General features: G+C 40.0%; 1 protein-coding gene across 1 annotated transcript; it reads right to left on the bottom strand.

The window, feature by feature from the left end:
* Positions 1–23,868: 23,868 nt before the first annotated feature.
* Positions 23,869–26,912, bottom strand: LOC119364324 (amino-acid permease BAT1-like). Its single transcript, XM_037629782.1, has 5 exons — positions 26,556–26,912; positions 26,015–26,197; positions 25,576–25,695; positions 25,229–25,420; positions 23,869–25,140 (listed from the first exon to the last, which is right to left on the bottom strand). The coding sequence occupies exons 1-5, from the start codon at positions 26,634–26,636 to the stop codon at positions 24,136–24,138; spliced, it is 1,581 nt and encodes a 526-aa protein (XP_037485679.1). The 5' UTR covers positions 26,637–26,912; the 3' UTR covers positions 23,869–24,135.
* Between the last annotated feature and the right edge of the window lie 844 nt (positions 26,913–27,756).

Here is a 27,756-nt window from a genome sequence, read left to right as displayed (position 1 = left end):
CAGAAATGCTTCAAATACCAAGAAGGAAGTGGCCAAAAAGCCTACACCCGCAAAGAAGCGCGGTGCAAGAGTGAAGAGGAAAGAGAACGAATGCCTCTTGCTTAAAGCACTCATCGCCCGAAACCAAATTAACAACAGGTTGTTCGAATCGGGGAGTAATTATTTCTGATGGCATGGATGATGAAGAAGTAGAATTGGTGCCTGCTAGAAGTAAAGTAGACGTACTTGAAGTACGCAATTACATCCATGGCCAGCCATTTCTTGTTGGCGCATACTTTGATGAGTGCAGCTCCAGTTGCCGCAAGTTACATGAATATTACATGGATCAATTGTCACCAGGTCATCATGGTTTGCTAGTCCACTTCAACAGAGATCATTTCCGACAAGATTTTGGTTCATTCGATGTGAGTTTCGAGGACTTACATCTCTTCTTCAACCTCAACGAGCTTGATGCCACTCTTGTTAGATGCCTGATTTTGTAAGTACTTAACAAACTATGATCAACTTCTCCATACAAGGTTCTAAATGATAAACAGCTAACTGCATTTTATTCCTCTAAGAGGATTGAACGCACAGAGAAGAAAAAGGAAGAGTGTGTATTTCATAGATCCTGCATTAGCAAATGGCACAACATTACATGGTAAGGACAAACGGGACTGGGCCATTAACACGGTCATCCGTAACTTCGAGAACACGTCCCATGCAGAATCATTTCTCTGGCCATATCATGAAAGGTGAGTCAAGTAAACAACCACACATACACTGATTGTCTTTCAGATTTCGACATAATTCATAAGTTCATGGCTTTCTTAATATGTAGTGGTCACTGGATATTGGTATTCATTGTTCCAAATAAGAACATAGTTTACTACATCGATTCTCTCAGAGAGTCAACAAATGGTCAGGATCTGACGCATCTTCAGCAATTCATGGATAGGTATTGAATTCTATGATGTTGAAATTAATTCGCATTCATATATGGTTCAATAATTGATGTTGTCAAAATTCATCTTCATTTTGCAGTGTGCTCGCATTGTGGGAAACTAAACCAGGGAACCTGTTCAAGAGGGAACTACCTCTACAGCACGAGATCGTTTCTTCGGTAACACACCAAAATCCGTTATTTTTGGAAAATTTATCCAATAGTCTGCAAATACCTTTTCTTATGCTAGTCAAATGTTCAAGCTTGTAAATAAACCTCTTTCTATTATGTCCAAAGAAAAAATAATAGATCTAACACCGGTTAGGATGTTCCTAATAGTACAAATACATGACTAATTATGTACAAAAAATTTCAGTGTCCTCAGCAAGAAGTAGGGACCAACCTTTCTGGATACTATATTTGCACACACATGATCTCCATCTGCAAATCTGCTGATAGTTGTGATGATCCTTGCGAATTAGTACCAGTAAGTCTATCTTAATTAATATCTTCTACTCCACTCATATGGCACATTCTGATCTTAAAAATACTGTAGCTCATCTTAGAACTGAGGATCCCTGAACCGCTCCCGGCTGGTGAATTGCTGATGGTTCGGAAATTTATCAGTGACTTCTTCCTGAATCACTACATCTATCCCGCTGGTGATAATAAAGATTTCAGCATGTCTTCTCCTGAAATATTGAGTAAGAGTTAGCCGCTAAACATATACGCATGGATCCATTGTTTTCCATCTGATGAGGTCTTCGTATTTCGTACACTATGATTAAATATGTAATGCATATATGTGTGCACAAATCATTGGAATTTAGCTACCATATGTTCAATTGCAATTGTTGCGAAATCTGATGAATGTCCTTCCTGTGGACACTATTTCTTCAATTGAATATTGTGGCGAATTTGCTTTTTGCGTGCCGATTCAAAATGGGATATTCTTGTTTATTTGTTCAAATGAATATTGTGGCCATTTTGCTTTATGCGTGTGGATTCAAAATGGGATATTTTTGTTTATTTGTTCAATTGAATGTTGTGGCGAATTTGCTTTTTGCATGCCGATTCAAAATGGGATATTTTTGTTTTAACCTGGCAATTGCTCCGCACACGGTTCAACTAAATGAGTGTGTGCGATCCACATCGGAAAGCATACGTTAGTCATAGTGGAACCGTCGGTGATACACAGCAGATCGCAAACGATTTGCAGCGCTACTACGTGTGTGTAGGTGATGTCTACTACACAACCTTCTCCTTGTAGACGTTGTTGGACGTCCAAGTGCAGAGGTTTGTAGGACAGTAGCAAATTTCCCCCAAGTGGATGACCTAAGGTTTATCAATCCGTGGGAGGTGTAAGATGAAGATGGTCTCTCTCAAACAACCCTGCAACCAAATAACAAATAGTCTCTCGTGTCCCCAACACACCCAATACAATGGTAAATTGTATAGGTGCACTAGTTCAGCGAAGAGATGGTGATACAAGTGCAATATGGATGGTAGATATAGGTATTTGTAATCTGAAATTATAAAAACAACAAGGTAACTAATGATAAAGGTGAGCACAAATGGTATTGCAATGCGTTGAAACAAGGCCTAGGGTTCATACTTTCACTAGTGCAAGTTCTCTCAACAATAATAACATAATTGGATCATATAACTATCCATGCAACAAAGAGTCACTCCAAAGTCACTAATAGCAGAGAACAAATGAAGAGATTATTGTAGGGTACGAAACCACCTCAAAGTTATCCTTTTTGATCGATCTATTCAAGAGTTCATAGTAAAATAACACAAAGCTATTCTTTTCGTTTGATCTATCCTAGAGTTCATACTAGAATAACACCTTAAGGCACAAATCAACCAAAACCCTAATATCACCTAGATACTCCAATGTCACCTCAAGTATCTATGGGTATGATTATACGACATGCATCACACAATCTCAGATTCATCTATTCAACCAACAAAACGAACTTCAAAGAGTGCCCCAAAGTTTCTACCGGAGAGTCAAGACGAAAACGTGTGCCAACCCCTATGCATAAGTTCACAAGGTCACTGAACCCGCAAGTTCATCACCAAAACATACATCAAGTAGATCACGTGAATATCCCATTGTCACCACAGATAAGCACATGCAAGACATACATCAAGTGTTCTCAAATCCTTAAAGACTCAATCCGATAAGATAACTTCAAAGGGAAAACTCAATCCATTACAAGAGAGTAGAGGGGGAGAAACATCATAAGATCCAACTATAATAGAAAAGCTCGTGGTACATCAAGATCATGCTAAATCAAGAACACGAGAGAGAGAGAGAGAGAGAGAGAGAGAGAGAGAGAGAGAGATGAAACACATAGCTACTCGTACATACCCTCAGCCCTGAGGGTGAACTACTCCCTCCTCATCATGGAGAGCGTCGGGGTGATGAAGATGGCCATCGGTGATGGATCCCCCCTCCGGCAGGGTGCCGAAACAGGGTCCCGATTGGTTTTTAGTGGCTACAGAGGCTTGCGGCGGCGGAACTCCCGATCTAGGTTATTTTCTGGAGGTTTCTGTATTTATAGGAATTTTTGGCGTAGGTCTCACGTCAGGGGGGTCTTCGAGTCGTCCATGAGATAGGGGGCGCGCCCAGGTGGGTGGGCATGCCCCCCACCCTCGTGGGCAGCCAGAGACCTTCTGGCCCAACTCTTTTACTCTGGGGGCTTCTTTTGGTCCATAAAAAATCATCAAAAATTGGCACGTCAATTGGACTCCGTTTGGTATTCCTTTTCTGTAAAACTCAAAAACAAGGAAAAAAACAGAAACTGGCACTAGGATCTAGGTTAATAGGTTAGTCCCAAAAATCATATAAAATAGCATATAAATGCATATAAAACATCCTAGATGGATAATATAATAGCATGGAACAATCAAAATTATAGATACATTGGAGATGTATCAGTAGGCTCTCCGGAACTATTTGTGATATCAAGTTATCACACACGAGAACTCGGAGTAAACCGTGCCCAATGTAAAATACAATCCCAGTCGTAATTTTTTCAGGAAACGTGTGGGATCCCAAACGAAAAGCACACATCACTCTAGCCGCAACCGTCGGTGATACACAACAAACCACAAACGGTCTGCAACACTTGTATGTGTGCGAAGGGGCTCCTGAACCGTTTGTGATAGAACATTATCGCAGACGGTAAATGTTGGGAGAACGTGTGCGATGGAGTCTTGCATGGCAGACGGGTTCCAGAGAAAACTCGTGCGTGATAGGGCACATATCACACACAGTTCATATGTTGGCTCGTGTGCCTTAGATATTGTTTCCCAAATGGTTCATTACGACACACCGTTTGGTTTCATTGCGTCATTAGAAATGTTTAAACACCGATCCTACACATGCGAAAGAATTTAGTGTGTGCTGCATCGCACACGATTGCGTTTCGCAATGCCTCTGGATCATGGCTCCATATCCCTGACAGTTTCTAGGTCATGTGGGAAGGACCCCCTATCGCCCACACTCACTTGGCGACGGTTCCAAATGTCATCGTGGAAAGGGGTTTAAAACCATTTGTATAGCACCGACGCGTACTGATGGAAAACATGATGCAAAACGGACGTATTAGGTATAAGCCATGGAGAAGTAAGGATATAGTAGGTATAATGAAAAAAATGAATGGGTTTGTAACGGTACTTAAAGTAGTGATTTGCATTATTATACTAACGGATCTCACGAGTTTTCTGTTAACTTTTGTGTGGATGAAGTGTTCAAAGATCGAGGAGGTCTGGATATAAGGAGAAGGAGGAGAGGCAAGAGTTCAAGCTTGGGGATGCCCAAGGCACCCCACATAAATATTCAAAGAGACTCAAGCATCTAAGCTTGGGGATGCCCCGGAAGGCATCCTATCTTTCTTCAACAAGTATTGGTATGTTTCGAGTTTTTTTTGTTCACATGATATGCATAAATCTTGGAGTGTCATGTGCTTTTATTTTTCTTTTAGTAATGCACCATGCTAGTATGAGATAGTCATTGGTTGATTTATAGAATGCTCTTTACACTTCACTTATATCTTCCGAGTATGGCTTTATAGAATGCTTCATGTGCTTCACTTATATCATTTGAAGTTTGGATTGTCTGTTTCTCTTCACGTGGAAAACCGTTATGCTATTTTGCTTCACTTATATTTATTAGAGCGTGGGCAAGTCTTTTGTAGAAAGAATTAAACTCTCATGTTTCACTTATATCTGTTTAGAGAGTCAACGGGAATTGGTCATTCACATGGTTAGTCATAAAATCATACATAAAACTTGTAGATCACTGAATATGATATATATGTTTGATTCCTTGCAATAGTTTTGCGATATAGAGATCGTACTATGTGGAAGGTACAAGTGAATGATTGTGTTTAGTAGGAATATTGGTGTTAAGGTTTGTGATTCCCGAAGCATGCACGTATAGTCTCTCGTTATGCTAAGAAATTGGAGCATGATTTATTATTGATTGTCTTCCTTATGAGTGGCGGTCGGGGACAAGCGATGGTCTTTTCCTACCAATCTATCCCCCTAGGGGCATGCGTAGTAGTACTTTGCTTTGAGGGCTAATAAACTTTTCCAATAAGTATGTGAGTTCTTTATGACTAATGTGAGTGCATGGATTATACGCACTCTTATGTTTCCGCAATTTGCTAGCCTCTTCAGTATCGTGCATTTCCCTTTCTCACCTTGAGAGTCAGTGCAAACTTCGCCGGTGCATCCAAACCCCATGATATGATACGCTCTATCACACATAAGCCTCCCTATATCTTTCTCAAAACAACCACCATACCTACCTATTATGGCATTTCCATAGCCATTCCGAGATATATTGCCATGCAACTTCCATGATCATCATATACATGACTTGAGCATTCATTGTCATATTGCTTTGCATGATCATAAGATAGCTATCATGATATTCTCATGGCTTGTCTGTTTTTGGATATCTTTGCTATGCTAGATCATTGCACATCCTGGTACACTGCCAGAGGCATTCATATAGAGTCATACTTTGTTCTAGGTGTCAAGTTGTAATTTTTTGAGTTGTAAGTAAATAGAAGTGTGATGATCATCATTATTCATTATTAGAGCATGTCCCAGTGCAGAAAGGATGATGGAGACAATGGTTCCCCCACAAGTCGGGATGAGACTCCGGACAAAAATAAGAAAAGGGGGGGAGTGAGGCCAAAAAGAGCCCAAGAAAAAAATGAGAGAAAAAGAGAGAATGGGCATACTAATTGCACACTTGTGCTTCAAAGTAGCACCATATTTTTCATATAGAGAGTCTCCTATGTTGTCACTTTCATATACTAGTGGGAATTTTTCATTATAGAGTTAGATGCATGCCCACTTAGTTTTCAGTTTGAGCTTTCATACACTTATAGCTCTTAGTGCATCCATTTGCATGGCAATCCCTACTCCTCGCATTGATGTCATTTGATGGGCATCTCCATAGCCCATTGATTAGCCGCGTCGATGTGAGACTTTCTTACTTTTTTCTCTTCTTTATATTTACCCCTATCATCATACTCTATTCCACCCATAGTGTTATATCCATGGATTGCACTCATGTATTGCGTGGGAGTTGGAAAAGTTGAAGCACGTTAAAAAGTAGGAACCAATTTCTCGGCTTGTCATTGGGGATGTGCATGATAAATACTTTGTGTTAAGAAGATAGAGCATGACAAGGCTATACGATTTTGTAGGGATAACATTCTTTAGCACTGATATTTTGAAAGACATGATTGTTTCTTGGTATTCCTGAGTATTGATGTCTTTATGTCAAATTATAGACTATTGCTTTGAATCACTCATGTCTTAATATTCATGCCATGACTAGATTATATGATCAAGATTATGCTAGGTAGCATTCCACATCAAAACTTATCTTTTCTTATCATTTACCTACTCGAGGACGAGGAGGAATTAAGCTTGGGGATGCTGATACATCTCCGTCGTATCTATAATTTTTGATTGTTCCATGCTAATATTATACAACTTTCACATAATTTTGGCAACAATTTATATGATTTATTGGACTAACATATTGATATAGTGCCCAGTGCCAGTTCCTGTTTGTTGCATGTTTTTTGTTTTGCGGAATATCCATATCAAACAAAGTCCAAATGCGATAAAAAATTATGGATAATTATTCTGGAATATATGTGACTTTTGGGAGGTGGAATCAACGCAAACGGAGGCCCATGGCCTCCACTAACCACCACCCCCCCCCCCTAGAACATGGTGGTGCCTAGTGGTCACCCCACAAGTCGGTTGGTGCTCTTCTTCGGGCGCGTGGAAGCTTATATCTGGGGAAAATCATGTTAAAATTTCAGCGCAATCGGAGTTACAGATCTCCGAGAAATTAAGAAACGATTTCGGCCAGAAAACGGGGACGTGAAACAGAAGAGAACATAGAGATAGATCCAATATAGGAGGGGCTCTCGCCCCTCGGAAGAAGAGGAAGGAGGGGGCTCTCTCCCCCTCTCCCCTGATGGCGCCGAAGTGCCGCCGGAGCAAGGATCATGACAGCAATCTACATCAACAATCTTCCTACCGTCAACACCAACTTTCTCCCCCTCTATGCAGCAGTGTAACACCTCTTCTCCTCGATGTAATCTCTACTTAAACATGGTGCTCAACGCTATTTATTATTATCCAATGATATGTGGCTATCCTATGATGTTTGAGTAGATATGTTTTGTCCTATGGGTTAATCGACGATTGTGGTTGGTTTGAGTTTTATATTTTATTTTGGTGTTGTCCTATGGTGCCCTCTGTGTCGCGTAAACATGAGGGATCCCCGCTATAGGGTGTTGAAATATGTTCATGATTCTCTTATAGTGGGTGGCGTGAGTGAGTGAAACACATACCCGAGTAAGGGGGTTGTTGTGTATGGGAGTAAAGAGGACTTGATACTTAACGCCATGGTTGGGTTTTACCTTAATGATCTTTAGTAGTTGCGGATGATTGCTAGAGCTCCAATCATAAGTGCATATGATCTAAGTAGAGAAGTATGTTAGCTCATGCCTCTCCCTCATATAAAATTGCAATAATGGTTACCGGTCTAGTTACCGATTGCCAAGGGATAAATCTTTCTCTTGTGTTACAAAAAGATTTCTACTACTAAATTTATTATCTTGCACGTAGTTTCATTCTCACAAAGTACTTCTAGTTTTATTATTGTTCTAGGTAAAGCGAACATTAAGAGTGCGTAGAGTAGTATTGGTGGTCGATAGAACTTGAGGGAATAGTTGTTCTACCTTTAGCTCCTCGTTGGGTTCGACAATCTAATTTATAAAAAAAGGCTACAAACGACCCTATTCTTGTGGGTTATGAATATGTAATCCCTATATTTCTTGTCCCAAGAAGTTGTGTACATATCGCAGAATTTGGATACTAGATTACTTAAAGAAGAATAGGAATATACACATTTTATCTTGATAAAACAAACTAAATAAATTTTGGTTTCTATGATATGAGTGATGTCTTATCATGTGTTAATCACATTCTATCATCTCTAATAGTGCATACGTTCCAATTTATTATCACTTCCGTGGTTCTTTTCCACTGTTGTGTATTTTTCCAAGCTTACTAAAGAGGGTCTAATTTTTTCACTTTCATATTATTTATTTGATCATAACTTATTATTCCGAAATATTTTGACATTTATAAATGCAGGAATATATAGATATTATTCTAAAAGAAGGTTGGCATTGATATTATGCACTAGTTTCGGATATGGATAATAAAGATAAGTAGAAGAGATCTCTACGCAAGTGCCCGAAATTAAAAGGTGAGGACCATAGCATAGTGTCTGTGAATATGTGGCCCTATTATCATTGACTATGGAATGGTGGCCACCTTCACCACGTGTCTTCATTCATTTATCCTTCAAGGTCCTGGATATCCTGCACCACCCATTATTTATACCTCAAGTATGAAACACCTTATCCAGCATGTCAAGCTTGTTGTACGAGAGTTTTTGTTTAGTTACATTTATAGGCACTAAAAGTAAGCCGGGAAGAGGAAGAAAGAGAGAGCTGAAGAGCACTCATAATGGGAACATGGAGGAAAGACCTTCTTTTTTCTTTGCACCTCTAGTGTTGGGGGTGCAGATATTCCAGATGGATCCTTTCCTGATGCCTTCCGTTCCTACTGTTCTTGTACACTCCTTCCTCTTCCTTTTGGCTTATGGGATAGCTTTGATGAACAAACCATATACATGTGTCCACATACTTAGGTAATATGAGACCATGATGGCGAGCCTGGAGTAGGAAGAATAGATGGTCTTAGAGTAGTGGGAATGGGAACATAGAGGAAACCCTAACTTGCTCAATTTTCACCTCTAGTATCAAAGGTTAGAATTGAGTATGGTGTTTTCCGATGCCTCCCATTCCTATTATTCTAAAGCACTTGTTCCTCTTTATTTTTTGGCTTGTTCTATAGCTTTAGCTTAGAAAATCAACTATATGTTGGCATATATTCGATGAGAAATCTCAAAAGCGAGCTAGGAAGAGCAAGAAAGAGAAGGGTAAGATAAGGGGAATGTGAACATAGAGGAAACCCTAACTTTATTGGCTCTTTACCTCTTTTCTTAAGGTGGAAATTCAGTTTGGAATTTCCCGATGCCTCTTATTCCTATTGTTCTTAGGCGATCCTTCCAATTCATTTTTGTGTCCTAAATAACTCTAGGAAATAAAAGAAAACATGCATATGCATATATTCATATGCTATGAGATGTCCATTGTGATAAATGAAAAGGAAGAAACGGGACCAAAGAGTAGTGAACATGGAAACATGATGGAATGCTAAAGCTCTCTCTGTTCCTAGTGCAACATAGAAAGAGGCACCAGTTGAGTTTTCTTCATGCCTCCCTTGCTTATTATTCGTTGGTGCTCGTTGCTCTCTTTTTTTGGTTGCAGAATGAAACAGATTCATAGTATTATATGATTTGATTGAACTTCATTCACCCTACATAGTTAGATTCCAAATTTCGGTGTTAAATGACACACATGTTTAGTTCCAGATTATTTTGAAAATGGGTTCTTATCATGTAAAAACAATCAACCTACCTTTCAGGTTAATGTAAGTGAAATATACATCTCTATATCTGAAAGAGGGCCTTTGTAGAAATATATACAAGCACATTTTTTAGAGTAAATAAGATGAGTCACACAACTTTAACACATAGAATAATACACTAGTTCATTATGTTGAACTCATGCTTGAGACTAAATCACATTAATGAGTTAACACTATTGACCAATGTAGTAAAGAGTACAAGCATAAATCTAAGTGCAAAACATGGTAATCTGTGCACAATACATGTAACAATAGATGCATTGCAGATTATTTTGATCATCAATTCCTAATGAGTTCACACGTGAGAGCGAACTAATGGAAAGCTAGCAGCAAACAACCTTGAATGCAACAAGATATATCTACATCTTCAAAAATTGTAAACTCTAATGGATTTTGTACACTTGATCATAAAATGGTGTTGTTCTTTTATATATTGTTTTAGTGTGTGGGACAAGGCTTATTTCCCGTCTCTTGAACCTTGCTGGCTATTCGCATATAAACCTGGTGATTTAATACTTGGACGAAATGTGGCCAAGCTACAAGGTTGAACTGAGAAGTACTTCGCCGGGTGGAAGAAGTATCATCCTCTCTTCAGGATCTTGTTCTTCCTGTATCTCTAAACCTTGTTATGGAAATACTATGTGTATAATGAGTTTAATCAAAATATGTGATTACGATACCTTCATGTGATTTCCACCTTGGGATCAAAGGTGATGATTTGTTTGGAAATATGGTTTCTCTATATTTTCTCGTGCCATGAAGTTGCGTACATCCCGCAGAATTTGGATACTAAATTACTTAAAGTAGAATAGGAATATGCACATTTTATCTTGATAAAACAAACTAACTAAATTTTGTTTTTTATGATATGAGTGATGTCTTGTCATGCGCTAATCACATTTTCTCATCTCTCATAGTGGAGCTCATGTCTAGAGTACCTTACGTTCCAATTTGTTATTACTTCGGTGGTTCTTTTCCACTGTTGTGTTTTTTTTCAAGCTTACCTAAAAGGGTCTAATTTTTCCAATTTCATATTATCTATTTGATTTTAACTTATTATTCTGACATTATAAATGCAAGTATATACATATATAATTCTAAAAGAAGGTTGGTATTGATATTATGTACTAGTTTTAGATATGGGTATTAAAGGTAAGTAGAAGAAATCTCTACACAAGTGCCCGAAATTAAGAGGTGAGGATCATAGCATATATAGTGTCTGTGAATATGTGGCCCCATTATCATTGACTATAGAATGGTGCCCACATGCACCACATGTCTTTATTGCTTTATCCTTCAAGGTCCTGGATATCCTGCACCACCCATTATTTATACCTCAAAGATGAAACACCTCGTCCAACATGTCAAGCTTGTTGTATGACAGTATTTGTTTAGTTACATTTATAGGCACTAAAAGTAAGCCGGGAAGAGGAAGAAATAGAGAGCTCAACAGAACTCGGAATGGGAACATGGAGGAAAGACCTTCTTTTTTGTTTGCACCTCAAGTGTTGGGGGTGCAGATATTACTGATGGATCCTTCCTGATGCCTCCCATTCCTACTGCTCTTGTGCACTCCTTCCTCTTCCTTTTGGCTTACAGATAGCTCTGATGAAGAAACCATATACATGTGTCCACATATTTAGGTAACATGAGACCACGAAGGTGAGCCTGAAAGAGGAAGAATAGATGGTCTTAGAGTAGTGGGAATGGGAACATGGGGGAAACCCTAACTTCATCGTTTTCACCTCTAGTATCAAAGTTAGAATTGAGGATGGTGTTTCCCGATGCCTCCCGTTCCTATTATTCTAAAGCACTCGTTCATCTTTCTTTCGTGGCTTGTTCTGTTGCTTTAGCTTAGAAATCAACTATATGTTTGCACATATTCGATGATAAATCTCAAAAGCGAGCTAGTAAGAGGAAGAAAGAGAAGGCGTAAAAGAAGTGTGAATGTGAACATAGAGGAAACCCTAACTTTATTGGTTCTTTACCTCTTTTCTTGAGGTGGAAATTCAGTTTGGCATTTCCTGATGCCTCTCATTCCTATTTTTTAGGCACTCCTTCCTATTCCTTTTTGTGTGCTAAATAACTTTATGAAATAAAAGAAAACATGCATATGCATATATTTATATGATAAGAGATGTCCATTGTGAGAAATGAAAAGGAAGAAAAGGGACCTAAGAGTAGTGGACATGGAAACGTGATGGAATGCTAAAGCTCTCTCAGTTCTTAGTGCAACAAAGAAAGAGGCACCAGCTAAGTTTTCTTCATGCCTCCCATGCCTAGTGCTCTTTGGTGCTCCTTGCTCTCCTTTTTTGGTTGCAGAATATGAAACAGATTCATAGTAATATATGATTTGATTGAACGCCATACATTCTACATAGTTAGATTCCAAACTTCGTTCTTAAATGACACACATGTTTAGTTCCAGATTATTTTGAAAATGGGTTCTTATCATGTAAAAACAATAAATCTCCCTTCTATATTGATCGGTGAAATATACATCTCTATATCTGAAAGAGGGCCTTTGTAGAAATATATACAAGCACATTTTTCAGAGCAAATAAGATGAGGCACACAACTTTAACACGTAGAATGGTACACTAGTTCATTATGTTGAACTCATGCTTGAGACTAAATCACATCAATGACACAACACTATTAACCAATGCAGTTAAGAGTACAAGCATAAATAGAAGTTCAAAACATCGTAATCTGCACACAAAACATGTAACAATATATGCATTGCAGATTATTTTTATCATCAATTCCTAATGAGTTCACACATGAGAGCGAACTAATGGAAAGCTAGCAGCAAACAACCTTGAATGCAACAAGATATATCTGCATCTTCAAAAATTGTAAACTCCAATGGATTTTGTACACTTGATCATAAAATGGAGTTGTTCTTTTATATATTGTTTTAGTGTGTGGGATAAGGCCTATTGTTTGTATCTTGAACCTTGCTGGCTATTTGCATATCAACTGGTGATTTAATACTTGGACGGATGGTGGCCAAGCTACAAGGTTTAACTAAGAAGTACTTCACCGGGTGGAAGAAGTACCATCCTCTCTCCAGGATCTTGTTCTTCCTTTATCTCCGGACCTTGTTATGAAAATACTATGTGTATGGCGAGTTTAGTCCAAATATGTGATTACGATACCTTCATGTGATTTCCACCTTGGGATCAAAGGTGGTGATTTCTTTGGAAATATGGTTTCCCTATATTTTCTCGTGCCATGAAGTTGTGTTCATCCCACAGAATTTAGATACTAAATTACTTAAAGAAGAATAGGAATATGCACATTCTATCTTGATAGAACAAACACAATAAATTTTGGTTTTTATGATATGAGTGATGTCTTATCATGTGCTAATCACATTCTCTCATCTCTAATAGTGCAACTCATGTCTAGAGTACCTTATGTCCCAATTTATTATCACTTTGGTGGTTCTTTTCCACTGTTGTGTATTTTTCCAAGCTTACTTAAGAGGGGCTAATTTTTCCAATTTCATATTATTTATTTGACCGTAACTTATTATTCTAACATATTTTGACATTATAAATGCATGTATGTACATATATAATTCTAAAAGAAGGTTGGTATCGATATTATATACTAGTTTTGGATATGGGTATTAAAGGTAGGTTGAAGTGATCTCTACGCAAGTGCCCGAAATTAAGAGCTGAGGACCATAGTATAGGGTCGGTGAATATGTGGCCCCATTATCATTGACTATAGAATGGTGCCCACATGCACCACATGTCTTTATTGCTTTATCCTTCAAGGTCCTGGATATCCTACACCACCCATTATTTATACCTTAAATATGAAACACCTTTTTCAGGATGTCATGCTTGTTGTATGAGAGTTTTTGTTTAGTTACATTTATAGGAACTAAAAGTAAGCTGGGAAGAGGAAGAAATTGAGAGATCAAGAGCACTCGGAATGGGAACATGGAGGAAAGACCTTCTTTTCTGTTTGCACCTCTAGTGTTGGGGGTGCGGATATTACTGATGGATCCTTTCCTGATGCCTCCCATTCCTACTGTTCTTGTGCACTCCTTCCTCTTCCTTTTGTCTTATGGGATAGCTCTTATGAAGAAACCATATACATGTGTCCTCATATTTAGGTAACATGAGACCACGAAGGTGAGCCTGAAAGAGGAAGAATAGATGGTCTTAGAGTAGTGGGAATGGGAACATGGGGGAACCCTAACTTGCTCGGTTTCACCCCTAGTGTCGAAGGTTAGAATTGACTGTGGTGTTTTCCGATGCCTCCCATTCCTATTATTCTAAAGCACTCGTTCCTATTTCTTTCTTGGCTTGTTCTGTTGCTTTGGCTTAGACATCAACTATATGTTTGCACATATTCGATGATAAATCTCAAAAGCGAGCTAGGAAGAGGAATAAAGAGAAGGCGTAAGAGAAGTGGGAACGTGAACATAGAGGAAACCCTAACTTTATTGGTTCTTTACCTCTTCTCTTGAGGTGGAAATTGGGTTTGGCATTTCCTGATGCCTCTCGTTCCTATTTTTCTTAGGAACCCCTTCATATTCCTTCTTGTGTACTAAATAACTTTAGGAAATAAAAGAAAACATGCATATGCATATATTCATATGATATGAGATGTCCATTCTGAGAAATGAAAAGGAAGAAACGAGACCTAAGAGTAGTGGACATGGAAACATGATGGAATGCTAAAGCTCTCTCAGTTCCTAGTGCAACCCAGAAAAAGGCGTCGGTTGAGTTTTCTTCATGCCTCCCATGCCTATTGTTCTTTGGTGTTCCTTCCTCTCTTTTTTGGTTGCAAAACATGAAACGGATTCATAGCATAATATGATTTGCTTGAAGTTCATTCACCCGACGTAGTTAGATTCCAGATTTTGGTGTTAAACGACACACATGTTTAGTTCCAGATTATTTTGAAAATGGGTTCTTATCATGTAAAAACAATCAATCTACCTTTCAGGTTAATGTATATGAAATATACATCTCTATACCTAAAAGAGGGCCCTTGTAGAAATATATATAAGCACATTTTAAGAGTAGACAAAATGAGGCACACAACTTTAACACATAGAATGGTACACTAGTTCATTATGTTGAACTCATCATGGAGACTAAATCACATCAACGACACACCACTGTTGACCAATGTAGTTAAGAGTACGAGCATAAATCAAAGTGCAAAACATGTAACAATACATTGCAAATTAATTTTATCATCAATTCCTAATGAGTTCACACGTGAGAGCAAACTAATGGAAAGCTAGCAATAAACAACCTTGAATGCAACAAGATATATCTGCATCTTCAAAGATAGTAAACTCAAATGGATTTTGTACACTTGGTCATAAAACGGTGTTGTTCTTTTATTTTATTTTTAAGTGCGTGGGATAAGGCTTATTTTTCGTCTCTTGAACCTTGCTGGCTATTTGCGTATCAGCCTGTTGATTTAGTACTTTGATGGATTGTGGCCAAGCTACAAGGTTGAACTGAGAAGTACTTCACCGGGTGGAAGAAGTACCATCCTCTCTTCATGATCTTGTTCTTCCTTTATCTTTGAACCATGTTATGAAAATACTATGTGTATAGTGAGTTTAGAAAAAATATGTGATTACAATACCTTCATGTGTTTTCCACCTTGGGATCAAAGGTGGTGGTTTCTTTGGAGATATGTTTTCCCTATATTTTCTCGTGCCATGAAGTTGCGTACATCCCGTAGAATTTGGATACTAAATTACTTAAAGAAGAATAGGAATATACAAATTTTATCTTGATAAAATAAACTAAATATTTTGTGTTTTTACGATATGAAAGATGTCCTATCATGTGTTAATCATATTCTATCATCTATAATAGTGCATCTCATGTCCGAAGTACCTTATGTTCTAATTTGTTATCACTTCGGTGGGTTTTTTCCACTGCTGTGTATTTTTTCAAGCTTACTTAAGAGGGTCTAATTTTTCTAATTTCGTATTATTTATCTGATCATAACTTATTATTCTGACATATTTTGACATTATAAATGCAGGTATACACACATATTATTCTAAAAGAAGGTTGGTATTCATATTATGTACCAGTTTCGGATGTGGGTAATAACGGTAAGAAGAATAGATATCTACGCAAGTGCGCGAAATTAAGAGCTCAGAGCTATAGTATAGGGTCTATGAATATGTGGCCCCATTATCATTGACTATAGAACGGTGCCCACATGCACCAGGTGTCTTCATTGCTTTATACTTCAAGGTCCTGGATGTCCTGCCCCACCCATTATTTATACCTCAAAGCTGAAACACTTTGTCCATCATGTCAAGCTTGTTCTACGAGAGTTTTCGTTTAGTTACATTTGTAGGCACTAAAAGTAAGCCATGAAGAGGAAGAAAGAGAGAGCTCAAGAGCACTGGGAATGGGAACATGGAGGAAAGACCTTATTTTTTATTTGCACCTCTAGTGTTGGGGCTGCAGATATTTCATATGGATTCTTTCCCGATGCCTCCCATTCCTACTGTTCTTGTGCACTCCTTCCTCTTCCTTTTGGTTTACGGGATAGCTCTGATGGAAAAATCTTATACATGTGTCCACATATTTAGATAACATGAGGCCACGAAGGCCAACTTGAAAGTGGGGAGAATAGATGGTCTTAGAGTAGTGGGAATGGGAACATGGAGGAAACTCTAACTTGCATGGTTTTCACCTCTAGTATGGGAGGTTTGAATTGAGTATGGTGTTTCCGATGCCTCCCATTCCTATTATTCTAAAGCACTCATTCATGTTTCTTTTTTGGCTTATTATGTTGCTTTAGCTTAGAAATCAACTGTATGTTTGCACATATTCGATGAGAAATCTCAAAAGCGAGCTAGGAAGAGGAAGAAAGAGAAGGCGTAAGAGTAGTGGGAATGAGAACGTAGAGGAAACCCTAACTTTACTAGTTCTTTACCTCTTTTACTGAGGTGGAAATTCAGTTTGGCATTTCTCGACGCCTCTCATTCCTATTATTCTTAGGCGCTCCTTCCTATTCCTTTTTTTACAACATAACTTTTGGAAATAAAACAAAACAAACATATGCATATATTCATATGATATGAGATGTCCATTGTGAGACATGAAAAGGAAGAGACGGGACTTAAGAGTAGTGGACATGGAAACATGACGGGATGCTAACATATTGATACATCTCTTATATATATGAAATATACATCTCTATATCTGAAAACAATCAATCTACCTTTCAGGTTAATGTATATGAAATATACATCTCTATATCTAAAAGAGGGCCTTTATAGAAATAAATGCAAGCACATTTTCAGAGTAAACAAGATGACGCGCACAACTTTAACACATAGAATGGTACACTAGTTCATATGATGAACTCATGTTGTAGACTAGATCACGTTAATGACACACCACTATTGACCTATGTAGTTAAGAGTACGAGCATAAATCAAAGTGTAAAACATGGTAATCTGTACACAAAACATGTAACAATATACGCATTGAAGATTATTTTTATCATCAATTCCTAATGAGTTTACAGCTGAGAGCGAACTAATGGAAAGCTAGCAACAAACAACATTGAATGCAACAAGATATATCTGCATCTTCAAAAATTATAAACTCCAATGGATTTTGTACACTTGATCATAAAATGGAGTTGTTCTTTTATATATTGTTTTAGTGTGTGGGATAAGGCTTATTGTTCGTATCTTGAACCTTGTTGGCTATTAGCATATCAACTGGTGATTTAATACTTGGACGGATTGTGGCCAAGCTATAAGGTTGAACTCAGAAGTACTTCGCCAGGTGGAAGACGTACCATCCTCTCTTTAGGATCTTGTTCTCCTTTATCTCTGAATTTTTTTATCAAAATACTATGTGTATAGTGAGTTTAGACAAAATATGTGATTACATACCTCCATGTGTTTTCCACCTTGGGATGAAAGGTGATGGTTTCTTTGGAGATATGTTTTCCCTATATTTTCACGTGCCGTGAAGTTGCATACATCCCGCGGAATTTGGATACTAAACTACTGAAAGAATAATAGGAATATACACATTTTATCTTGATAAAACAAACTAAATAAATTTTGGTTTCTATGATATGAGTGACATCTTATCATGTGTTAATCACATTTCGTCATCTCTAATCGTGCAGCTTATGTCTGAAGTACCTTATGTTCCAATTTATTATCACTTTGTGGTTCTTTTCCACTGTTGTATATTTTTTTCAAGCTTACCAAAGAGGGTCTAGTTTTTCCAATTTCATATTATTTATTTGATCATAACTTATTATTCTGACATATTTTGACATTATAAATGTAGGTATATACATATATTATTCTTAAAGAAGGTTGGTATTGACATTACATAGCAGTTTTAGATATGGGTAATAAAAGTAAGTTGAAGAGATCTCCATGCAAGTTCCGAAATTAAGAGCTGGGAGCCATAGTATAGGGTCGGTGAATATGTGGCCCCATTACCATTGACTATAGAATGGTGCCCACATGCACCACATGTCTTCATTGCTTTATACTTCAAGGTCCTGGATATCCTGCACCACCTATTATTTATACCTCAAAGCTGAAACACTTTGCATGTCAATCTTGTTGTACGAGATTTTTTGTTTAGTTAAATTTGTAGGCACTAAAAGTAAGTCGGGAAGAGGAAGAAAGAGAGAGCTCAAGAGCAATGGGAATGGGAACATGGAGGAAAGACCTTCTTTTTGTTTGTACCTCTAGTGTTGGGGGTAGAGATATTTCAGATGGATCCTTTCCTTATGCCTCCCATTCCTATTGTTCTTGTGCACTCCTTCCTCTTCCTTTTGGCTTACGAGATAGCTCTGATGGAGAAACCATATACATGTGTCCACATATTTAGGTAACATGAGACCTTGAAGGCGGGGCTGAAAGACGAAGAAAATATGGTCTTAGAGTAGTGAGAATGGGAACATACAGGAAACCCTAAGTTGCTTGGTTTTCAGCTCTAGTATCTAAGGTTATATTTGAGTATGGTGTTCTCTGATGCCTCACATGCCTATTATTCTAAAGCACTCGTTCCTCTTTCTTTTCTGGCTTGTTCTATTGCTTTAGCTTAGAAATCAACTATATGTTTGCACATATTCGATGAGAAATCTCAAAAGCGAGCTAGGAAGAGGAAGTAAGAGAGGGCGTAAGAGCAGTGGGAATGAGAACATAGAGGAAATCCTAACTTTACTGGTTCTTTACCTCTTTTCTTGAGGTGGAAATTCAGTTTGACATTTCTCGATGACTCTCATTCCTATTGTTATTAGGCGCTCCTTCCTATTCCTTTTTGTTTGCTAAATAACTTTAGGAAATAAAAGAAAATATACATATGCATATATCCATATGATATGAGATGTCTATTATGAGACATGAAAATGAAGAAATGGGACCTAAGAGTAGTGGACATGGAAACATGGCGGAATGCTAAAGCTATCTCAGTTCCTAGTGCAACACAAAAAGAGGCGTTGGTTGAGTTTTCTTCATGCCTCCCATGCTTATTATTCTTTGGTGTTCCTTGCTCTTTTTTGTTTGGTTGTAGAACATGAAACAAATTCATAGTATAATATGATTTGATTGAAGTTCGTTCACCCTACATAGTTAGATTTCAAATTTTGGTGTTAAATGAGACACATGTTTAGTTCCAGATTATTTTGAAAATGGGTTCTTATCATGTAAAAGCAATTAATCTATGTTTCAGGTTAATGTATGTGAAATATACATCTCTATATCTGAAAGAGGGCGTTTGTAGAGATATATACAATCACATTTTCAGAGTAAACAAGATGATGAACACAACTTTAACACATAGAATGGCACACTAGTTCATTATGTTGAACTCGTGTTGGAGACTACATCACATCAATGACACACCACTGTTGAACAATGTAGTTAAGAGTACGAGCATAAATCAAGGTGCAAAACATGGTAATCTGCACACAAAACATGAAACAATATATGCATTGCGGATTATTTTTATCATCAATTCCTAATGAGTTCACACGTGAGAGTGAACTAATAGAAAGCTAGCGACAAGCAACCTTGAATGCAACAAGATATATCTGCAGCTTCAAAAATTATAAACTCCAATGGATTTTGTACACTTGACCATAAAATAGTCTTGTTCTTTTATATATTGCTTCAGTGTGTGGGACAGGGCTTATTTCCCGACTCTTGAACCTTGCTGGCTATTCGCATATCAACCTAGTAATTTAATACTTGGACGGATTGTGGCAAAGCTACAAGGTTGAATTGAGAAGTACTTCGCTAGGTGGAATCAATACCATCCTCTCTTCAGAATCTTGTTCTTCCTTTGTCTCCGAACCTTGTTATGAAAATACTATATGTGTAGTGAGTGTAGAAAAAAATATATGTTATTACGATACCTTCATGTGTTTTCCACCTTGGGATCAAAGGTGATGGTTTCTTTGGAGATATGTTTTCCCTATATTTCTCTCGTGCCATGAAGTTGCGTACATCATGCAGAATTTGGATACTAAATTACTTAATGAATAATAGGAATATACGCATTTTATCTTGGTAAAACAAACTAAATAAATTTTGGTTTTTATGATATGAGTGATGTCTAATCATGTGTTAATCACATTATGTCCTTGGTGCAGCTCATGGCGATGTTCAGGCAACGCAGTGGCTGTTTTGAAGATAGCATAGATAACAGAATTAAGAAGAGTTGGTATTATACTTTCTTTATGAGAGATAAGGTTTAAGGATGGTGCTCTTCTTTGCATTTACCAAATGTTGTGGATATGGACACGACTCTGCAGAAAGAGATAAGTTGCAGTCTAGCGAAACTATATATATAATTGCACGTTTGTGACGGAGGGTACAAAGTCTGATACCAAGTTCCAAACTCAGGACTTGACAACCTAACTGGTGAAAATGTACAGATTTGACCCTTTTCTTAACTTCAGTACCAAAGAAATCAGATCTGAAAATATTCAAAAAAGCATGTTCTTTTTCGGCATTTGCTACAACCCTTGTTCGAGCAAACCATCGGGTTCCTCCACTGGCCCATGAAGCGTGTTTCAAAAACATGTCATTAACCGAAAAAATTCGATACATAAAAAGGTAGAAACGAAACACACAAAGAATAAAATTTGTCATGCTCTAATTTGTAAAACAAATAGAATTGGTCCAATGGAAACTTCAAGAAAAAAATGTTTTATCTGGATAAGCCCGACAAATTTGCCATGGTCCAAACACTATTTTTATATATAAAAGACAAAAATGCTATCTCTTAATAATAAAAATGCCATATTATTAGTAATAAAACCTTCATGTGCAAAAACAAACTTGACTTGCGAATATTAGAAAATTAAAATGCCATCTGCTTAATAATGAAAATGCCATCCTCTTAATAATAAAAAATAGCATGTTATTAATAGTTAATATGTTGTGTACAAAAATAAACTTGTGAACAATGGGGAAAATATTTAAATTTTCCATGTGATAAAGTTCAAAAGATTCTAAAAACTGGCATGTTATTTTTTTAAAATGCCATGTACCTAAGGAAAAACATATTTTGCAATCTTGTAAAGAAAGACAAAAAAAAGAGGGATCGGGTGCGCGATAGTGTTTTGAATAGGATAATGTTTGCTAGGTTTTGTACCACAGCGAACGAGTTTAAAATCTGACGTTTCTCCTATCCCCTACGCCAAGATTCATGCAACGAATCTGACAGAAGAGAGCATGTTTGCCGGGATTGGCCCCCGGCACACGGTCGTCAGTTAACATTTCCGTATTTTTATGTTATTAATTCATACTTTCCAATTATGTTGTTTTCCCTTTTTCTAACACTTACCAAATATGAGTGTTGGCCGACTTATTACCTCATTGAATCTTTATCCTTCATTAGAAATAATGGACGGTCAATAATAGATGGTTAGATTTTCGGAAAAACTAATGCCCATACGTGTGGGCGTTTGCACATCGCCCACACGCCTCTATCACCACTTATTTTGCCACGTATGAGCAGATAACATCAGCAGAAATCTTTTTGGTTTTTGGCTTAAAATGTTTTATCTCCTAATAAAAAAATGAATTAAAAATTCATTTTCATCATTAAATCCGTCTCTATGAGATCTTCAAAACTAGACCCCATATTGATATGTTTCGACGAATTTTTTTTTGTTCAAAAGTTGCCATGATGTTTACACTGTAGTTGCCATGGTGCTTAAACTAAAGTTGCCATGTGGCAATTTTAGTTTGTAGATCATGGCAATTTTAGTTTTTGATGATGGCAATTCCAGTACTTTGACCATGAAAATATTTTTTTGCATGAACCATGACAATTTTAAGTGCATGTATCATGGCAATTTTAATTTATGGTGCATGGCAAGTCTAGTTTCTTAATTCTCCATTTTATAATGTCAAAATTTACTTTTTAATATAGAAGAAAATAGCTGAAACATAACATGACAACTTTAGTGTAAACATCATGGCAATTCATGTGCAATAGGCATGGCAACTTTTAACCAAAAAACAAATTCGTCGAAATATATTGATATGAGATCTAGTTTTGAAGTTCTCGTCGCGAGGAATTTAATGGTGAAAACGGATCTTCAATCGGATTTTTCATTTAAGAGATAAAACATTTTAAAAACTGAAAATCCAAAAAGATTTTCAAATGCATGCATGCGGTGACATGGCGTAGTCTGTATGTTATAGGGCGTGTGGGCGGGTTTGGCTCCCACCACACATGTGGGCGTTAGCGTTGTCCTAGATTTTTTGTGATGGAATCAGTCCATCGGGTTTAATTCCTAAATTTATAGGTCTGCTCCCATATCTCCTGGATTTATTTCATACTCTCTGTGACTATTCTTTCGACTTCTCAATCTTGAGATATGTCAAGCCACCTCTCGGAGGTGCTTGTAGGAAAGAGTATGTGTGTGTCGTGATCATCTGTGTCTATCCTATCTTTCTCAGAAAAAAAGAGGAAAGTAACACGAATTAGCCTCGATCTTCATACCGTTTCTTCCACTGCACAACGTGCCATCAAGATTTTTTTTAGAAAGTTAATGTGTATTCATTCATTCCATCAACTCCTCTCTTGCCGGTCAATTCTTTGGCTCTCCAGCAAGGCAGGTAGAAGGAGATGAGAGGGGTTATGTTAGATATAATCTTGCCCAAACGGACAGTACTACGCAGCCGCCGCCTCCTCTTCTTTCAAAAAAATGTTAGGATGCGTGTCTCTCGTGGATGCCGACGCATGTCCGTCTCATCTTTAGTGGCCCTAGGGTCATGGGGCGTGGCGAATCTTGACGAGGGCCGGTGGAAGGGCTCCGTTGTTAGTTATTCCTTTAAATTTTGATAGGGTTTGTGTCCTGCTCAGGAAGTTGAGACGGCGAAGGCTTCCTGAAGATGAAATAAAGGTCTCCCCGCCTAGCCCCTGTTTCGGTGATGGGTCTAGCATCTTTGGTGGACGTGTGGAGGTGTGTCTCCGGCGGATCTATCCTCGGTGGATTTGTTCGGATCTGGTTGTTGTCCGTCTACGTTCGTGTGTCTTCGGGGTGGATCCTTTTGATCTGCGTTATTCTTCATTGGCGGCGGTTGCTGCTCTGGTGCGCTGGTCCTATGGGGCCTTAGCACGACGACTTCCTAACTGTCTACTACAACAAGCTGTGTCCGACTCCGATGAGGGAGGGGCGATGACGGTAGCACGCCTTCGGCTCGCTTCAGTTTTTGTAGTCGTCGCTAGGTAGTCTACGAATCTGGATGTAATTTTCATTATTTTTTATGTTCGTTGTACTGTCATGATAGAAGATGAATAGAGTTCTCGTAAAAAAAAATCTTTGGCACTCCTTTCTATTCATTTGAGCACACGGCGTTTTCGATCGGAAGAACAAAAGACAGCTTCACGATTCATGGCTCTGTTCGTTCTTGAAAATGTTTGATTTCGTCAGGTTTCAACCTATCTCTAGTTTCTTGTGTACGACACACACCAAGTCTCCACCGCCTAAACTAAGTTCACTGACGAGACGATACAACCAACACACACACACGCATAGCCCAACGAAAAATAATGACTTGATCGAGCATGGCTACTTGGCTCTCAGACCTTGACATTGCCATTGCCGTCGTTGTGGTCGATCTGCTCGTCGATGTTCCTGACGGGTCCCGTGAACCACTTCCTGGCGTCGACGACCCACCAGAGCATGATCAAACCCAGGACGACGCCGAGCGCGATGGGCGCGTAGTTGAAGGTGTCCATCTTGATGGGGTACACGGTGGGAAGCAGGAAGACGGAGCAGGTGTAGCAGATCCACAGGAACGCCACGAGGCAGACGGGCCGGCTGGCTCCCCGGAGGTAGAAGGGGCCGGGGCGGAAGTCCTCCTCCCGCATCACCATCCGGGCGAAGATGGGCACCGCGTAGCCCCCCACCCAGCCGATGGTGGCGATGGAGGTGATGGCCGTGAACACCACGTTGATCCACAGGATGGGCAGGCCCAGCAGCGCGCACACGGCGGCGCACAGCCACACGGCGTTCCCGGGCACCTTGCGCGTGGGGTGGATCTTGCGCCACACGCTGGAGAAGGGGACGCCGCGGTCGCGCGACAGCGCGTACACCACCCGGGCGGCGCTGGTGGTGATGGAGAGGCCGCCGAAGAAGAAGGAGCCCCAGATGATGAAGAGCAGCACGATGGCGCCCGTGGAGCTGCCGTACCGGCCGTGGAACGCGTCGTAGAGTATCTGCGCCGGGACGAAGGTGCCGGCTGTCTCGTTGGTGGGGTCGTACAGGTAGCTGAAGTCCTGGATGCTGAAGGTGAGGGCGAGGATGTAGACCCAGCCGAAGACGGTGATGATGCCGATGCTGGAGAGGATGGCGATGGGGCCGTTCTTGTCGGCGCCCTTGGTCTCCTCCGTCAGGTGCGCCGCCGCGTCGTACCCGTACAGGGAGTACTGGCTCACCAGGAGGGACAGGACCACCGCGTAGGCGCCGCTGCTGATCCCGGTCACCTCCGGCGTCGTCTCGAAGTGCGTGAACACGTACGACGCCGGCTGCGTCGTCTTCGCCACCAGCGGCAGCATGATCACTATGACCGTGCCGCCGACCACCTGCACAGCATCAACGAAACTGTCATTTTTTCTGCGGTGTACCTCTTTCAGTCGAAAGCATTCTATTTTATGGACAACTTGGGAGGACCTGCCACCACATGGAGATGACGTCGAGGAATGCGATGACTTCCAAGGCGAAAGTGTTGAACACGGCCCAGATGAAGGTTAACCCAAGGTACATGACGAGGAACAGCCAGCGAGGGGCCAGGTAGCCACCGCCTTTGTTGGTGCCGGTGCAGAGCAGGATTATGCTCTGCAGCACCTGGGATCCTGCATAGGCCTGCAACAATGAAGACGCAAAATTGACACAGCAGACAGGAGATTTACTATCTGGTTCAAGCAAATGCTAGAAGAAAGAACAAGAACGAGCAGGCAGGTTTCAGACTTGCAGTTATGATTTCCGGGTTAACATGAAATCAAATTGAATGAGCATACCTGTGTACCAATTCCGGCAATGAGGCCTATGGCCTCCAGCCAAGCGCAGCACCAGGATGCCAATGGACCCCAGACCGGGCCAGCGAGATGAGCAGCCCAGAAATAGAGAGAGCCAGTTGTCTGTTGTCAAACAAGAGAAAAAAAAACAGGTTGAAAGCAGAGCACGTCAGCCGTGATCAGAAGCAACGAGTTTTTTTTACCCTGAATATAACACAAGTCATACGGCACAGCTACAGGAAAATACATTCAAGATACGGTCATTGCGACAATGCCACTCGAGAGTCAGAACTAAATTGCAAGAATTTTGCGGCAATAGTATAATTTTGACTAACCAAACCCAACTGAATTCTACAAGCAGAGCATAAACCGAGCACCAAAATCCTTGAATCTGGGAACGGTGGCATGCAGGGAAGTTCCGGGAAGGTGTACGTGTGCTTACGGGGAAGGAGGAGCAGATCTCGGCCATGGCGATGCCGACGAACCAGGTGAAGAAGGAGACGACGACCCAGCCCCATACGAGGCTGGCCGGCCCGGCGTACTGGAGGCTGCTGCCGTACAGCGGCGTGATCCCCGTGAAGAGCGTCATCGTCGAGAAAGAGATGGCCAGCGTCTTGAACAGCGTCTGCACCAACAACACATGCAACGAAAGATCTCCATCTCTTGAGAAACCAGGAAAAATAGAAGGCGGCAAAACGAAACGCAATTGGCAAGCCGGTCATGCAAGATCACATCACGCCCTGTACGGCACGGACGAAGAAAATTAGCCAACGCCGCCGCCGCCACAGTTTTACCGAAACACGCAATGTAACCAGCATCTCATCTCATCGGAAAACACAGGTGGTTGCAAGCCGCAAGCGGCGAATCCTCCTCGCCGTCGCCGGCGAGTCCATCTTTGCCACAGATACGTAGAGAGCCGTACAAACCCATTTTGCGGGGTAGAGAAAATGGAAGGAAATGATGAGGGGCCGTATAGTACGTACCATCTCCCTCCGGAGCTCCTGCTTGTAGCCGAGCTCATTGAGGCGCTTCTCGCCGGAGTCCACCACCTGTGCCCCGGCCATGGCGAGTACCTACCACCCCCGCCGCCCTTCTCCAAGGTTTCCCGGCCCCTCCTCGATTTGACCAGTACGCGGTGATGCCTGCCTCGGGACTCCGTGTATCGGGAAGGGTGCGGAGGAGCAGGGAGGGAGGGGGTGAAGGGAGCGGGCCTATATAGGCTTTGCGGCGGAGCGGCAGAAGTCGGTCCTCTCGTGACAAAGCTCCCTTCCCTCTCCCTCTCGTGTGCTGGGTAAGAGAGGAGCGTGGGCTTCGGCGTTCGTTGGCTTGGTGGTTCGTTCGCGTTCGTTTATATGATCCGTGTGCTGCGCTGAATTCCTTGCCTTGGCTTGGTTTGTTTATAGGGTTTCGGGCTGTTTGCCCGACTCTATCAACTCTCTCAGTTGACTGCTAACGGGATTCTCGGAGTCGGAGGCAGCTATCCTCTCTCCCTCTTGTGTATACTCGGAAAATGGCATGTGCACCACACTGGCATTGATTGTCTCTAAGTTAACTGCAAAAAGAAGAAACAATGGGGTTTTGCTCTTAAAACATGTGTAAATATATGTTGTACGTGTATTTCTAACAAAAGGCGCATATTTCACTCCATATATGCTCTACTAGCGTATACGTACGTGTCAAGTGCTAGCAATTATAAAAATAATTCTGGTGCCAGTCTGTTAGAAAAAGAAAACTGGAAGGTGCATATGCTCCTATAATTTTCTGTATTAGTAGTTAACATTGTAAAACTTTCCTTATATGATTTTCTGCTTTAATGTCGCTATATTTACCTCAGGAAAAAAATCGCTATATATATTTTCCTTTTTAGGTCTTTGTCTGCAGAGATGTAAAGTATATACTACCCCCACGCGGTTGAATGAGGTGATGGTGATATTAGCCATTGGAACATAACAAATCAATGGCTCGTATCATCAATCATGAACATTTTTCCCCGAAACCCTAAAACATGTGGTCGCGCCTACGGCGACTAGGGTTTGACGCGAACCATCTTCCGGCGGCTTCCATCTACCGATGGCCTCTTGATCGTTGGTAGTGAGGGGGTTGTTGGACACCACGCATTCAGATCGTGTAGCTTTACATTTTACTGGTTAGTAGCTTCGGTTCTTTTGCCATTCGACATCATGG

The sequence above is a fragment of the Triticum dicoccoides genome, chromosome 2B (assembly GCF_002162155.2).
Source record: "Triticum dicoccoides isolate Atlit2015 ecotype Zavitan chromosome 2B, WEW_v2.0, whole genome shotgun sequence".
Taxonomy (NCBI): domain Eukaryota; kingdom Viridiplantae; phylum Streptophyta; class Magnoliopsida; order Poales; family Poaceae; genus Triticum; species Triticum dicoccoides.
Note: the sequence above shows the minus strand (reverse complement) of the source record. Positions and strands in the feature narration are given on the sequence as shown.